The following is a 14108-nucleotide window of genomic DNA, read 5'->3' as shown; positions in this document are numbered from 1 at the left end:
GCCAGGCTAGATGTTTCCTTCTGCTTTCAGTGTGAATGCCAAGCTAAGCTAATTTCCTGCACGCTGTGGCTTTATAATTAACGTACAAATATGAGTGGTATCAATCTTCTCATCTAACTCTTTGCATCCAAAGTGAATAAGCCTTCCTCTGAGGTCTTTACATTGGCTTCATGGCTCTCAAAAGAGCTGATTTTAAAATACTACTGTTGGTTTATAAAGCACTGAATGGTTTAAGGCACAACATCCATTTCTGATCTGCTGCTACGTTATGAACCATCCAGACCTCTCAGGTCATCTGCTTTCTGGCCCCGAACGAAACGTGGGGAATCAGCGCTCACTTTTTATGCGCCACATATCTGGAACAAACTCCCAGAAAGCTGCAGGCCTGCTACAACTCTGTTCTTTTAAACCCAAACGGAAGACTTTTCTTTTTGATGCTGCCTTTTATTGAGTAATTAATTGTTTCTTACACAGCAATTTAACTTATATTCTTTTATTTCATAGCGGTCTCATTCTATTTTAGCCGTTTTTAAATATTCTCTAACTGTTCTTTCATGTTTTATGTAGAGCACGTTGAATTGCATTGTTGCTGAAATGCGCTATACAAATAAAGCTGCCATGCCGAAGCATCTTTCCCAAAAGAATTTAACTATTCCTTTAATAAGCCAGTAGGCTGTGAGAACTAAAAAGTCCCTCTTTATGACATTTCTCATAGCAACAGGTACACATCAGATGTTCAGTCTGATGTGTGAACCAGTGATAGTTATGGACTACAGATGGCAATGTCATTTTTTGAGAGAGCGAGAGAGCGAGAGAGAAATCTTAGCCTGGAAATCCAGACCTAAATCTGAAAGATTAAGGGTCTGGCATTGAGTAATGAAAATGGCCCAACTCGAGGGGCGGCACCAAGCATGCATTTGAAAATCTCACTGCACGCAATTGGATAACACTATGACCAATCACAACTATACACAGGGCTGACGTATCCAGAGCCCCATACGCTTAGATACCAGCGGAGCTACAGTAACTGGTAGACTAAACTGTTGTCATCTGTTTAGCTCGCCTCTGGGCCGCCTATATCAGATACACCGATGTGATTGGTGCAGCTCGGCTACAAGGGCATAGTTAATGAGCATCATTACTCAACGCCAGAGTGACTCGCTGAGCAAATTCAAATTGTGCTCTCGCAAGAGCTCTGGATTTCCAGGGTAGAGAAATCACACACTTGGAAGAGAAACAGAAAATATGAGATACACAGTGTGTGTGTGTGTGTGTGTGTGTGTGTGTGTCAAGTTTGCCTCGACAGTGCAGTGCGTTTGAGTGCGTTTGTGGCATCTGGCGCCTACCTTGTGTGTGTGGCTGGAGTGGGGGCTGAGCGGAGGCTGGGGGCTGGAGGGGGCAGGGGCATGAGCATGGGCTGGGGGGGGCATGTGGAAGAAGGGGGGGAGCCCGGTGTCTATACACACCTGTCTGCCAGGTATGGAGTGAATTGCTAGACCAGCGGGCAGTGAGACGCGAGCCTGGGAGGACGAAAAGGGACAATAAGTAAGGAACAGGAAAGAGCAACAACATCCAGTTGTTCTTGATTTCATCAATGCTGTAAATGTCTGGTTACAAAAAAAAACCTTGCTCTTAGAGCCATTTGGTCTGATATTTTTTATTAGAGCCCCTTAACTCCTGATCCAAATGTGAACCATCACTTCCTAATTTCCATACATGATCTAAGCTGCAGTGTAATCCCCAATGCTGTGTGCTTACCTGTGAGCCTGGAGGCAAGAGGATATGGTGTCCTCCCATGCAGGGCTTGCCCGTGCCCATGCTGAGGCCTGGTGGCAAAGCTAGGCCCAGGGGTGGGATAGACGCGTATTGTGGCAAGGCAGGTGGAAGGACGTGACACGGCAGCGTTGAATCAGAGTCCTGGCAAATGACACAAAAAGGGAAAAACAATGAGCACGGTTGAGCATGTCACTGTATGTTGCCATTTCCATACTAGATTAGATGCAAATTGGGCTTGCTTCCTTTAGATGGGTTGGAGAGAATAAATTAGGATATGCTTCATGTAGTTGTACCAAGTAGGTGGCAGTATTACTCCATTATGTTGGATGTCAATTGGATAATCCCAACAAACTGTAGTTGTGTCAGATAATACATCATCCGCAGAGGTGAAAATGGGTAGAGGTCTGCAGCAATTTACCAGTTTGTCATGGGCGTTTCATACCAATTAGTGTCGACTGCATTTCGTGCTGTCCACATTCAACAGAGTAGCCGTTACGCTGATTGACTCTCAACTATGTCAGAATTTACTTCTACTACAACTCTTTCTTCTATCGCCCATCTTTGAGTGTAAACTCTTACTTACAAAAAAGGCAAAACCCACATAAGGAGCTTTAACAGTGGGCGCTTCATGTGCTTATCCCGCCTGTGTGTATGCATTTTCTTACGTTGTCTGATCCAGACAGTGAGGAGACAGAGGAGGCTGAAGAGTGCTGCTGGGGGCTGGAGATGGACATGGGGGAGTCTGCGCTGTGGGGCGACACAGAGTCCCTTTGCTGCTCCTCCGATCCGCCACCGCCACCGAGCACGCAAGGCTCCTGCTCCGACGACACCGGCTCCTTGGGAGGCGAAACTACCAAAACAAACGAAAAGGTTCAGGGACTCACAGATTCTACATCATTTGCCAAGTGGATTTTATTATGTATACATTAAAAATAGTGTACTTTTTCAGTAGACTATTGAACTCTCAAATGTTCTTAATCATATCTGGAACTGTTCAATTACAGTAGGTGTAATTTATCTGATGCAAACAATCTGTTTAAAAACACATTTTCCACTTACTAGAATAAACACTACAATTAAATTAGATGCAAACTGGGTGTGCTTCCTTTAGATGGGTTGGAGAGAATAAAAAAAGCATATGCTTCATGTTGTACCAAGTGGGTGGCATATATTACTGCATTATGTTGGATGTCAATTGCATAATCAGATAATATGGAATATACAGAGGTGAAATTGGATAGAGGTCTGCAGAAACTAAGACCTCATACCGTCTCAGTTTGAAGAAATTATCACGATAAGCACAGGCAGTTATTTCTTCATTACTGTAGAATTGTACATTAAAGTCAGAGGAACCGTACCTCTGTTGTCAGTTCGCGCCAGATCCCTGCCCCCCCACTTCTTGATGATCCATTCCCTGTAGTCGATCACTTCCTGGGTCAACCTAATTATCCTGCCCATGGTGCTGCGGGGAAGAGAGAGAAGGGCTTTAAAAGAGCACCACCTTTATCCAGGATTTCTTTGGTGCTGCTGAGTGGATTGAATGCTGACCTTTCAGAGTCTTTGTTGGGATACGACCGTGCAAGCGGGGACACGGCGTGACTCAGGACAGTGTAGGCGTAGTCAAACACCTGCTTGACTTGAAAGGCACCATAGGAACCCCTCCCCACATCATTACCTACATGGAGTAAAGACAGACACGACAATACAATAGTAAATATTACAAGGGTAAAGAGAAATAAGATGGGCCCAAACTCTAAACTCTTCCCTTGCTGTGGAATATTACATTTGCAATTTATGTTAGCACCACAACTTTACATGGAGTTTAGATAGATAGATAGATAGATAGATAGATAGATGTTGTTATTTGTAAAAACATAAAACAATCCTGGTGAAAATTGGTGTAGTCTGTGTTGCTTTTAGCCCAATTAGTGTGTCCCATTGCTGTATGCCACAGTGTCACTCTTGAAACTACCACCAGATGTCACCAAAATGAGAAATTTTCAAATACTACACAGAAGTGACTTTAAGCTGACATTTGCCATGTTGTGCTGTTTAAAATGACAGGTCCAGGCTCATTTCACGTGTTAAACAGTTCACTAACAACCTCATACTGACTGACTTCTATGATTGATGCTTGTCTGTTTGAAATGTGCTGTTTGCCGAGGTATTTGTTCTTGGAGACACCCACCCCCACACACACACCCACACACACCTGGGAGCAGTGGGTCCTCTATGTAGAGCAAGACTGGACTGTATCCAGTTATCATGGCCTTCGGGATCTTCTCTTTGGCTATGTATGCGCCTCCATTTTTGATGCGAATCCCTGTTTTCGAGTAGTTGAAATGGCGGCCGTATAACTCAAAGAACTCGATCAGCAAAATGCCCAAATTCTCATTGGGGTTTCGGGCATCGATACGAGGATGGAGCTGAAGAGCAAGCACAGAAAGACTGGATTAGTATGCATTTAAAACAAGTATTACTATGCATTAGTCAAGATTACCATTGAGGTCTGTGCCCAACACTGGATATGTGGGAAGCAGTTTACTACTACTAATTCCACTATGAATCATCTTATTGCTGCAACTATCAGTATTGGTATTACTACCTTAAAAGGCCCCGTATTGTAAAAAGTGAGATTTCCATGTAGTGTTTTTATTATAAAAAACAGCTCAAGGTGCTACATAAATACTGTGAAAGTATGAAAACGCTCAATCCACAGACAAATGGACACAGCCCATAGTAAGAAACTCTTTGTATGTAGATAGACAGACAGACAGACAGACAGAAAGTGCCGCTATAGTGTCGTTAGTCATTCCTCGGCTGAAATGACAGTACAGAGATGCAGAGAGCGCACATGTGGAAGACCTAGAAAAACTGACCAATCAGAGCAGACTGGGCTTTATTTTTATTTATGTTTTTAAAGAGACAAGAGCTAAAATGGAGTACTTCAGATGCAGGTATATTCAGACAGACTGTATGATAAAAAGAATGTTTTTTCATTAAAGCATGTTAACGTGTTTTAGTAGAATACCAACATACAAGTTTGAACCTGAAAACGAGCATGATATGGGACCTTTAAGACACACTATGGCTAATATACTAGAATACTGCTACTGTCGCCATTATTAGCACTGCTACCACCTCTGAAATTGCTCCCAATGTGCAACTTGCTACCACATCCTGCACTAGGGCTACTTTCTGCTCATATTACAACACATGTTTTCATTTGGGGTGTGTATCTGCATCTCAATGTACCTGTAGGAAGCTGATGACCATGAGGATGAGGCTGTAAGAGCTGATTCCCCCAGTGAAGACTTCATTTAGATCTCTCTGCAGCAGAAACTGCTTCAGTACGAAGATCAGGTAAGGCAGCACTGGATACATCTGAAAGCGGAAGAAGAGACCGAGAGAATGAGAATGGTTGATTCAGTTAAACAGTTTTGTACATTAGTTATGTTTCCGCAGTAACTGTGACTAATGCATACTGTGCCAAACCAGTGAAAACCCCCTGCTGAAGCCACGCTTGTTGCTGAAACCACAGTGGTTCAATCTTGTGTTATTAAATTTTACCTCTTGCAGCTTTAATACAAAAAAAAAAAGAAAAAGGAAAAAGGCAGGAACTTCCTCCCCCAGCTTTAAGTTCAGGCAGTTGACTAATCATAATTTGTAATCAATGCCATGTATGAATGGTAGCCCTCTCACTTACCACATAAATACTCCATCTTTCCAACTGGGTCAAACCTTCTGAAAAAACGAGGCTTCGTAGAGCCTGTGACTTGATAATGTGCTGAAACCCCAGAAGGCCTGGGAATGGGAATTACAAATATGTTCATTTTCCAATTGAAAAGAAAGCATAACCTCCTGGCAGTATGTGTGTGCATATATGTGCCAGCGGAGCAGCAGGACTTGGTTTGACTGTTCAAATATGCTTTTAAGAAGTGAGAACAAGACCGGGTGCTACGCTGCTCCAAGTGGCTGGCATGGGAATCTGACATACAGTATGAGGATTGGCTTCGAGGTGACCTTTTCACTGGAGTCTGGTCTCACCCACGCATTCACCGTTCAACATCAACTATCCCTGGATTGATGCTAAGTGTGGTTGTCAGCAGCCGGCTTTCAAGCTCGGACATGTTTTCCCAGAGTCCCAGAACACAAAAATCAACAACAACAAAAAGGGGAAAAAGTCAGACCCTGACAGCTCGCTGGAACATCAGCACCTGGCATTCCTCTCGTGCATTAGCTACTACAACCGTGACTAAAGCAGGCAGAGATCCACCTTTGGCAGGAATCTTGCCAGAGCCATGGGGTGGATTTCACCTCTGCCGAGTACATTTGGCAACAAGATTTTCAGCAACACACAGACTCAGTTTGAGTTAAGTGGACATTCTACCGAGCACGGTTGCTGGGGTCCGTTCCAGCTCCACTTTGGAAATGAGATGTGCCAATGCAAGATTGGAGTGAAGTAAAGTGTCATGCTTTAAACTGCTGGCTTGCCTGATTCACAGAGGGAATACAATATCCAAAGTTCTGTATTTAGACCCCGCTGTAAAACAGTAATTATGTGACTCCTCTGGTGGTTTTTATTTAAATATGTCTACATAACCTTTTACGGCTCTCCTCCTCCATATCTAAGTACTGCTTGTATTGTGCGTTGTGGCCGGACTTCATTTAGTCCGCGAAGACTTCAATTCACAATCCCTATCTGGTTTTAAAATGCAGTAGCAAAAAGGTGCACATTTGATCCCTTCTGGTCTGATTCGATGACTAACTAAATTAACACTTATTTAACATTTGTAACCGTAAGCTGTACATCCTGACAGCGGCAGGACCAAGGCCATATATACGGTACATCTCACCTTAACATAATCTTTAATGAAGCTTGCCGCCCTGACTCCAGTCTCCACATTGAAACTGATGTCCACCTTCACCTCGGTCTCCTGGTCTGTCAGCTTGATGATTGGCACCTGAAGGGAGAAAAAAGTGACAGTGAGTATTAGCAAACATTACAGTCAAGTCATCAGCTCAGTCACTATGTGAGGAGGGGGTAGGGGGGGGGAGCGACTCACAACTGACAGCCTTTTAGACGGAATGAATCCAAAAATGAAAATTCAGCCATTAACTACTTATTATCATGTCAGTCAAGACAGCATTGTAGCTTGCAGTGGATAGCCTGTTTGTGTGCACACCCCACAGGATGATAGTGCATGCTACCATACCATGGTGGGATTTTTAGCTATAAACACTTCCACCAGAGTGGGTATCCGCATTAAGTGGCCTTGAGGCACTATATGCATTTTTTGCTGCAAAATTGTATTGAACTCCCAAAACAATAAAGAAGAACTACGAAAGAACAGACAAAAGTAAACAGTGGAGTATCACTGACCTGAGGCAGAGTAGTTGATGACCAGTTTTAACTTTAGGTGGACTAGAGCTGACAAAGTATTCACTGTTATTGTAATATTATAGTGGGCATAAACAACACACTGTATATTTACAGTTAACAGGAAACATAAAAAAAAAACACAACTGGCAGTGTGCACCACCTATCACGCAAACAGATGGAAGGCACTAATTGAGTGGTTTCTCCCCCCCCCTCATATTTTCATGGATATGAGAGCCAAAACTTTTTACATCAAACTGACCACTTGAAGTCCAGAACAACTCTTTTCTAGGAATGTAATAAGTGCTGCCAAATTTTCATTTGGCTAGGTTTGTTACAATTGGTTGCCCATTTACTGGGGCTGTAATATTCTATTACTTAGGAAGAATGAAACCTTTAGGAAATTAAAACAGTCAAACTATTGTATGTGCCAAATCATTAATCATTGCATCAGTGTACATGGAATTTTAAATGGTCTTTTTTATCAAAAACGTGTGATAAAATGTGCCAAATGTGGATTCGATGGATATCTGTTGCTGCAGAACCAGCTTTATTTAGGGACTCCATATGAAGACAGAAAGATGCCCTGGTTACTTACTGTAGCCTTGTCCAGCACTTTAATGGAGAAAGGTTCTGCCACGTTATGCTTGCGAAGAGCTTGTTCCAGTTCTTGCAGTGGCGGGCGCTCCCATTTCCCAAACACCACCAGGTCAATATCACTGAAGACAAAAAAAAACAACAGGCAGAACGTTAAAATGCCGGCCAGCAAAACATATCCGTTATAAAACAGTTTGAGTTTTTTTTTTTCTTAAATACTAGGTCTTACCTTGTTGGAAGGTACAGCCCTGTGCTGAAGCTGCCAAATATTTGGACCTGAAAAAGCAATGTTGAAGAAATATGAAAACATTGACGAAAAACACACTTCATAGCCTTTCCTATCACATTCTAACTATAATGGGCTTGGCTAAATGCTTTTGACAGTACAGATCCTGTATCGTACAAAAGCTCATTTGTCTTGATGATTAACAAATCCAACTCAAATGTTTGCAAACTAAAAAGGAACTAGGCATTTCCCTGTGTCACTTCAGGGACAGTAAATGCTGACAAGTGGAGTAAGCTGCCAAATTAAACTTACAAAAGCTAGAAGAAAAAAATAAAATGCAGTGTTTGGGGGCCGCAAGCGAAAGCTCTCCAAAGTAAGCAGAGTAGCGTTCTTTCCTTTTCCGTCTGGTAAATACGACAAGCTAATAGCACAAAGAAGACTGGCAGCCAACAAATCACAACTGCGCGAGTTTTACATGATTAAGTAATGAGAGGGGGCATTACGTCAACCCTACGTCGCTGCACTACTCAACCAGCTGCAGGATCCTCCATCACCATTTCTGCACGTAGAAAGTGAGTGCACTTCAAAAATATAAATACGCATACTTTTTAAAAAACACTTTACAGACTTATTACTACTTTGGATGAAATTACTTTTTGTAACTTCAACTCTGTGGCCTGGTCTTTTCCTCTACGGAAACATCATTTAGCATCATGATGATGCACTTGCTGGTTAGCTTACAAACAAAAACCCATTGCTAAAAAATAGAAAAATGTCAGAATACAGTGTTGGTCGGTGTCAGTTTTGCGGGACTTCCCACAAATGTGTCACAACGACTTTCACTATATTTGATTATAGCAGCTCAAATTTTTAAGAAATATTCCTATGCATGACATTGTGTGCCAAACTAATTCTTGGCCAGTACCAGTTGCCACGCAACCAGTAGGGACTCTGGGAAGTTATTGCTCCTGACCAAGAAATAGTCTGGTACATAATGGCAAATTGTCATCTATGAAATTTGGTTTTTGCACAATTTAAACAAATGAGACACCACACGTTAATTAGGGACTTTAAAACGCGCTGGTGGCTGGATTTTTGTACATTTGGACAACGCCGAGCTAGTTGTCTACCCTGTCCCCAGTCTTTGTGCTAAGCTAAGTTAGCCGGCTACTGTAAAAACACCGACTCACCTTTAAAAAAAAAAAAATGAAATGTTAAAACACAGTATATCAAGAAAGCGTTCGTCTGTGTACCAATACTTCCTCCTCCAAGACTGGACGGCATGATTTGAGAGAGTGCTCTCTAAGATATTAAGAATCTGAAAAGGGGAAATCCATCTAAATTAAACTCTTACATCTGCAGTGGGCCACAGCTCCTTGATGATCCTCTCTATCCTGTCCACCACCTCCTTCCTCATAGCGGCTTCCTCCGGCCGAGGAGACATGAAGTTGTAGAAGTCCATCACCTCCTCGTGGAGTCTGGACAGAGAGGAGGATGACAGATAAGGGTTATTCTCAGTGCTAAAACAGTCATGCTCCACACAGACCGGTATGAAAGAAGGAACTGTAGATGATGTGAAATCTCTCTTCCGCTTTGGAGTATTTCACATTTCTTATTGCAAACTTCTATACAACTAACAATGAAATGAGGATATCTTCTTAAAAAAAAATTGACTTGATTTACACATTACACACCATTTTTGGTATTTAAAAACACTCTCCAGATGGCCCACAATATGCTTCCTTCTTATCGCTGTGCTGGTTAACTGCAATCACTCCAGAGCCGGGGAAGCAAAGCAACAGCATAGTATGTTCTACTAAAATAATATCATGGAGTTCTGTTTTGTTAGCTTCTAACATCCGGTGGCCGGGTTAGCTCAGTTGGCGCACGCACGCCGCACCCACACGCCACTCACACACACACACACACACACACACACACACACACACACACACACACACACACACACACACACACACACACACACACACACACACACACACACACACACACACACACACACACACACACACACACAGGTTCGACTCAAACCTGCGGCCCTTTGCTGCATGTCATTCCCCCTCTCTCTGGAAAGCAGAAAATCCATGTTATGTACGTCTTTACAAATTAAATAAATGTCAGACTGACTGACTTGTGATGTGCATTCTTTTTTAGAAAACATTTAGTTATTAGAAATGCCTCGCGATATCTCTAGAGGTGTATTATTCAACGTTTTTTTTTGTTAAAGGAGTAGAAAATCGCAATACTATGGAATCGCAATACTTCTAGAACTGCAATAAATTCAAATCACAAAACAAATTTAATCATTAGGTACCCCATTGGTACCTAAGGAATTTCCCCAGTGTGGGATTAATAAATGTCTATCTTATGTATCGTGAAATAATCAAATCGCGGTAAAAGCCTATCGTCCCAGCCCTAGGAAATATATGACAAAACGTGTAGTTTGCTGTCGTATACGACATTGTCGGGCCTAAGGGGTTAAATCTTAGTAACTGTAAATTGAAAATGGGAAATCCATAAAAAAAAAAAATTGCTCTTTGTGTATTAATGACTATATTTTAAATAGCTTCAAACTACATTTACTTTTCTGTAGAATTTTTATTTTAAAATCACACATCTATGTGAAACCACGGTACGTATATTAATAAAAAGAAGGGGGGAGAGACTTTGTAGCCTATAAGTTTTCTAATCTTACTTTCAGTGACAACATTTGTTCCTTGTCAAGAAACAGGTACAACAACACAGGCATATGAGGTTTTTAGAAGAATTTGACACAGGTTTAGTAAAACACTGAGGGTCATATCAGCCAGAGTATGCCTGATGTCCCTGGCTTCATCGTTATTGCGGATATGGATGGTTTTGTTTTTTTCCAACAGAGGAACGCATATAATGTAAAGATTTCTGACTAGTCAAATGCCTCCGAAGAGTGGAACCCTGTGGCCATTCATTTTTCTAGGAATGCGTGCCATGATGTCAGTGTGAAATACAAAACAGGGAGACTGTCACAATCAATTACCAGAGCCCTGGAGGAAATGCAGTCAGCCCATGTGCCCACTCTTGGGTAAAAACTCTGCCAGCAAGCCAGTGCATATCCATGTCAATAGTCCACCGCAGACAGAGGGCATGGTTATTGTTAGGCCCCCCCACAGTCAAAATAAGAACTGCCTGACAAACTACTCAAGTAATCAATGGTGTTCACTGGTGCAGTCTATGACCACACTACCACAGTTTTCTATTAACCTCATCTCTGATCACCCCAATATAAATGCAGCATAACTACACAATTATTAGCATTTTCAATTTGACGTGCAAATCCCTCTATGTGGGACTTCAAAGGGTAACCCTGAAGGCAAACTACTGCAAGACGTATCGGTGCACAAGCCAAAACTTGTACAAAACACAAATTCACTTGTTATTCATTCACTATTTGCAGGAGAAAATATCAATTAACAACTTACATTTTCAGTTAATTTAGGATGTGGGTTATTAGGGAACTAAGCATCAAGCGTGTGGAAGTGCTGTCATGACAAACACTGACTCCTTGTACAGAAAATTCCCAGATGGGTGCAACCAGCCATTACAAATATCACATGGTCCTGCAACACATCTGGAAGTTCTTTAGTCAATTCTTATGGATAAAGGCTTCTGCCTGAGCAAAATAACTACCGTTATACGTAAAAAGAAAAAAATCGTAATATATTTCAGTTACACAGCTCTCACTACAACAATGTAGGTGTCATGCATTTTTATACAACCCCCACAAATCATGCATGAGTACCAAACAGAAAAAAAAGTTAGATTACACTAAAAATATAATCCACTTAAACTGTATTCAAACTGTGTTCATATACATTTTTATTTATTACTTTGGAAGATTTTGGCAATGGTACTTATATGCAAGTCCCACCCAATCTGTTATGTCACCCTGAAAGAAAAAGACAGCTAACTCTGACTGCACCCAGAATAATTTGGGCATAAAGGCAATTTATCAAGATAGGAATCCAATTAAGTCAAGAATACGTGCATAACTAAGCTTACTAAAAGGAACAGTTTAACTTACATTAGTTTAACTTTTATTTATGTTTAATGCAGTGGAAACTACTAAAACATACAATATCAAGGATCCTCCTTTAAACCCAAAGTTTCATTTTACTCTCACTCTAAGCAGACTGATCAACGGAACTTTTATGACCGAGCAATTAAAAAAAGTTGGACTGTCCGGGGATCAAACAACCGTTCAGTTAACTTCACCCAACATTACACACGTTAAGTGTTATCCAACCCCGTTAGCTAAGACCTGGCCAGGTTGAAGTATTTTATAATTATTTCTGTTTGCTATTAGCTAAGAGTTTAAACTCTACTTTCTAATTCGGCATAATTTTGACGGGAAAAGTGTATTCGTTTTGTTTTTAAAATTGCTAGCTAGTTTCCTAACTTTAATGCGGAGACAAAAGGGAACAACCGTTAGCTAACGTTACGTTAGGCTCATCAGGCAAACAAACACTAAAAAGCACATATCCGGTCAAAACCTAAATAAATTAACAATTTAAAACCCACTTCTAAATCAAGTTCCCACAATGCACTTATTTTAATCGTTTTTCGCAACAGTTTGTGTTGTAGCTATATTTGTATTTTCTTTTTTAGCGGCCCAGTTCAAACTTCAGCAGACGAAATCAGAGTACTTCCGGTCTTGTTGCAGCCAACCATCGCTGTCTATCGGTTAGCTATCCAGCAAACAGCCCAACTCCAGTTTAAACTGCAATGCTGGGTATACTGTCGTGGATAGCGTTAACTGCGTTGAAAATAGCTACATCACGTTCTAACGTTACCAGAATACTTGACACACGTTGCGCAAGATGTAACAAGGTCTTTTAACCATTAACGTGAAAACAAACTGAAAATGTTAACGTTAGCCTTTTAAAATCCTACAGCAGTTAGCTGATAGTGTTCACTCACCCGAGGATCCCAGGGTTGTACTTCCTTGTCTTCCAGGGCGTCCAAGTGCTCGCATAATTGCCATTAGTGCAGTTTGAAAGCAAATAGTTCATCCCATAAGTGCTTGCTTTGTTGTCACTTTTCCTTCGGCCTGGATGGTGATTGTGTATGTGATTTACAGGTACAGAGGGGTGAACCTGATGGCGCCTCACGCAAACCTGCGGGAAATTAAAAGCCGGTTGCTCCTGTGACGTTGGTAGACGGTGGTAGAGGTTGACATTATTGTCTATGCTGTCCCTCACGCTAAATAGCAGATTGGCACCCCCGACGTTTTTGTTAATGTTGCCCGTTTCATTGCTACCCATAGTCCTCTCAAGTGAGCAGCTGGAAGGGGGGCTGTCCGCCCCAGATTCCTGTGAAGAGGACGAAGAGACCGATCCCGTCTTCTGGGGCAGGGGTCTGCCCTTACCTGGTTCAGCGGCGTTCGTCGTGGCGAAGGAGCTACACACGTTCCCGTTGGACAGCGCTATCCCCAGCGAGGAAATCGCAGCGCCGTTAATACTAGTAGTGCCGTTCATGATGCTGTGATGGCTGCTGCCGCTGCTTAAACTGGCAGCAACGTTACCGGTGCTGCTGCAAATGCTCTTGCTCGATGCCACCGCGGTCGCCACATTTTTTAAAACATCCAACGCAGCATAATTCACGCACTGGTTGTGGTTTTGATTGTGAAGCTGGTGCTGAGCGGAGAGTGTCCGTACTCCCTGAGAGGTCTCCCAGACGTGCATCCATAAGGCGTTCGCAGGTCCTTTCTGTTCGGGCTGAATCCAAGCTACCCTCGGATCCATTCAACTTCTTTCTCTGGTAACCCCTCTACAAGTATCACTAGCGAGCCCGTTGTGAATCTGCGCCACTACCGGGGCCGTTCAAATGTCGCTGCTCTGTCCGGGGTTGCGAAGAAGAGAAGTATTTAAACATTAAACCGAATCAGGACCATAGATAAAGTGGCCCCTTTACACCGCTAGCTGGGGGAAAAAACGCTAGCCGTTTCCTACGGGAATTCAATATGGCGTATTCTATCTCTTCAAATCCATGCGCATGCGCTCTGCGAGGGGTTTCTTTAACGACGACTGCGCCCCCCATCCGCCCACTTCTTTATCACTCAGGCCGTTTGAT

General features: G+C 42.3%; 1 protein-coding gene across 2 annotated transcripts in view; it reads right to left on the bottom strand.

The window, feature by feature from the left end:
* The window catches only part of tent4a (terminal nucleotidyltransferase 4A), a 14341-nt gene extending 335 nt beyond the window's left edge, over nt 1-14006 (bottom strand). Inside the window, exons 1-12 of one of the 2 annotated variants that reach the window (XM_039821066.1) lie at nt 12957-14006; nt 9334-9457; nt 7983-8029; nt 7755-7875; nt 6633-6740; nt 5032-5160; nt 3989-4202; nt 3325-3451; nt 3135-3238; nt 2442-2626; nt 1759-1917; nt 1347-1520 (exon numbers count right to left, since the gene is read on the bottom strand). In XM_039821066.1, coding sequence (XP_039677000.1) covers nt 1347-1520; nt 1759-1917; nt 2442-2626; nt 3135-3238; nt 3325-3451; nt 3989-4202; nt 5032-5160; nt 6633-6740; nt 7755-7875; nt 7983-8029; nt 9334-9457; nt 12957-13780 — 2316 coding nt within the window. In that variant the 5' untranslated portion in view covers nt 13781-14006. The remainder of the gene's footprint in view (nt 1-1346; nt 1521-1758; nt 1918-2441; nt 2627-3134; nt 3239-3324; nt 3452-3988; nt 4203-5031; nt 5161-6632; nt 6741-7754; nt 7876-7982; nt 8030-9333; nt 9458-12956) is intronic. The other variant, XM_039821067.1, reaches the window with a different exon arrangement.
* Between the last annotated feature and the right edge of the window lie 102 nt (nt 14007-14108).

The sequence above is a fragment of the Perca fluviatilis genome, chromosome 13 (assembly GCF_010015445.1).
Source record: "Perca fluviatilis chromosome 13, GENO_Pfluv_1.0, whole genome shotgun sequence".
Lineage (NCBI taxonomy): Eukaryota > Metazoa > Chordata > Actinopteri > Perciformes > Percidae > Perca > Perca fluviatilis.
The sequence above is the reverse complement of the archived record's forward strand: the minus strand, read 5'-3'. Positions and strand labels throughout refer to the sequence as shown.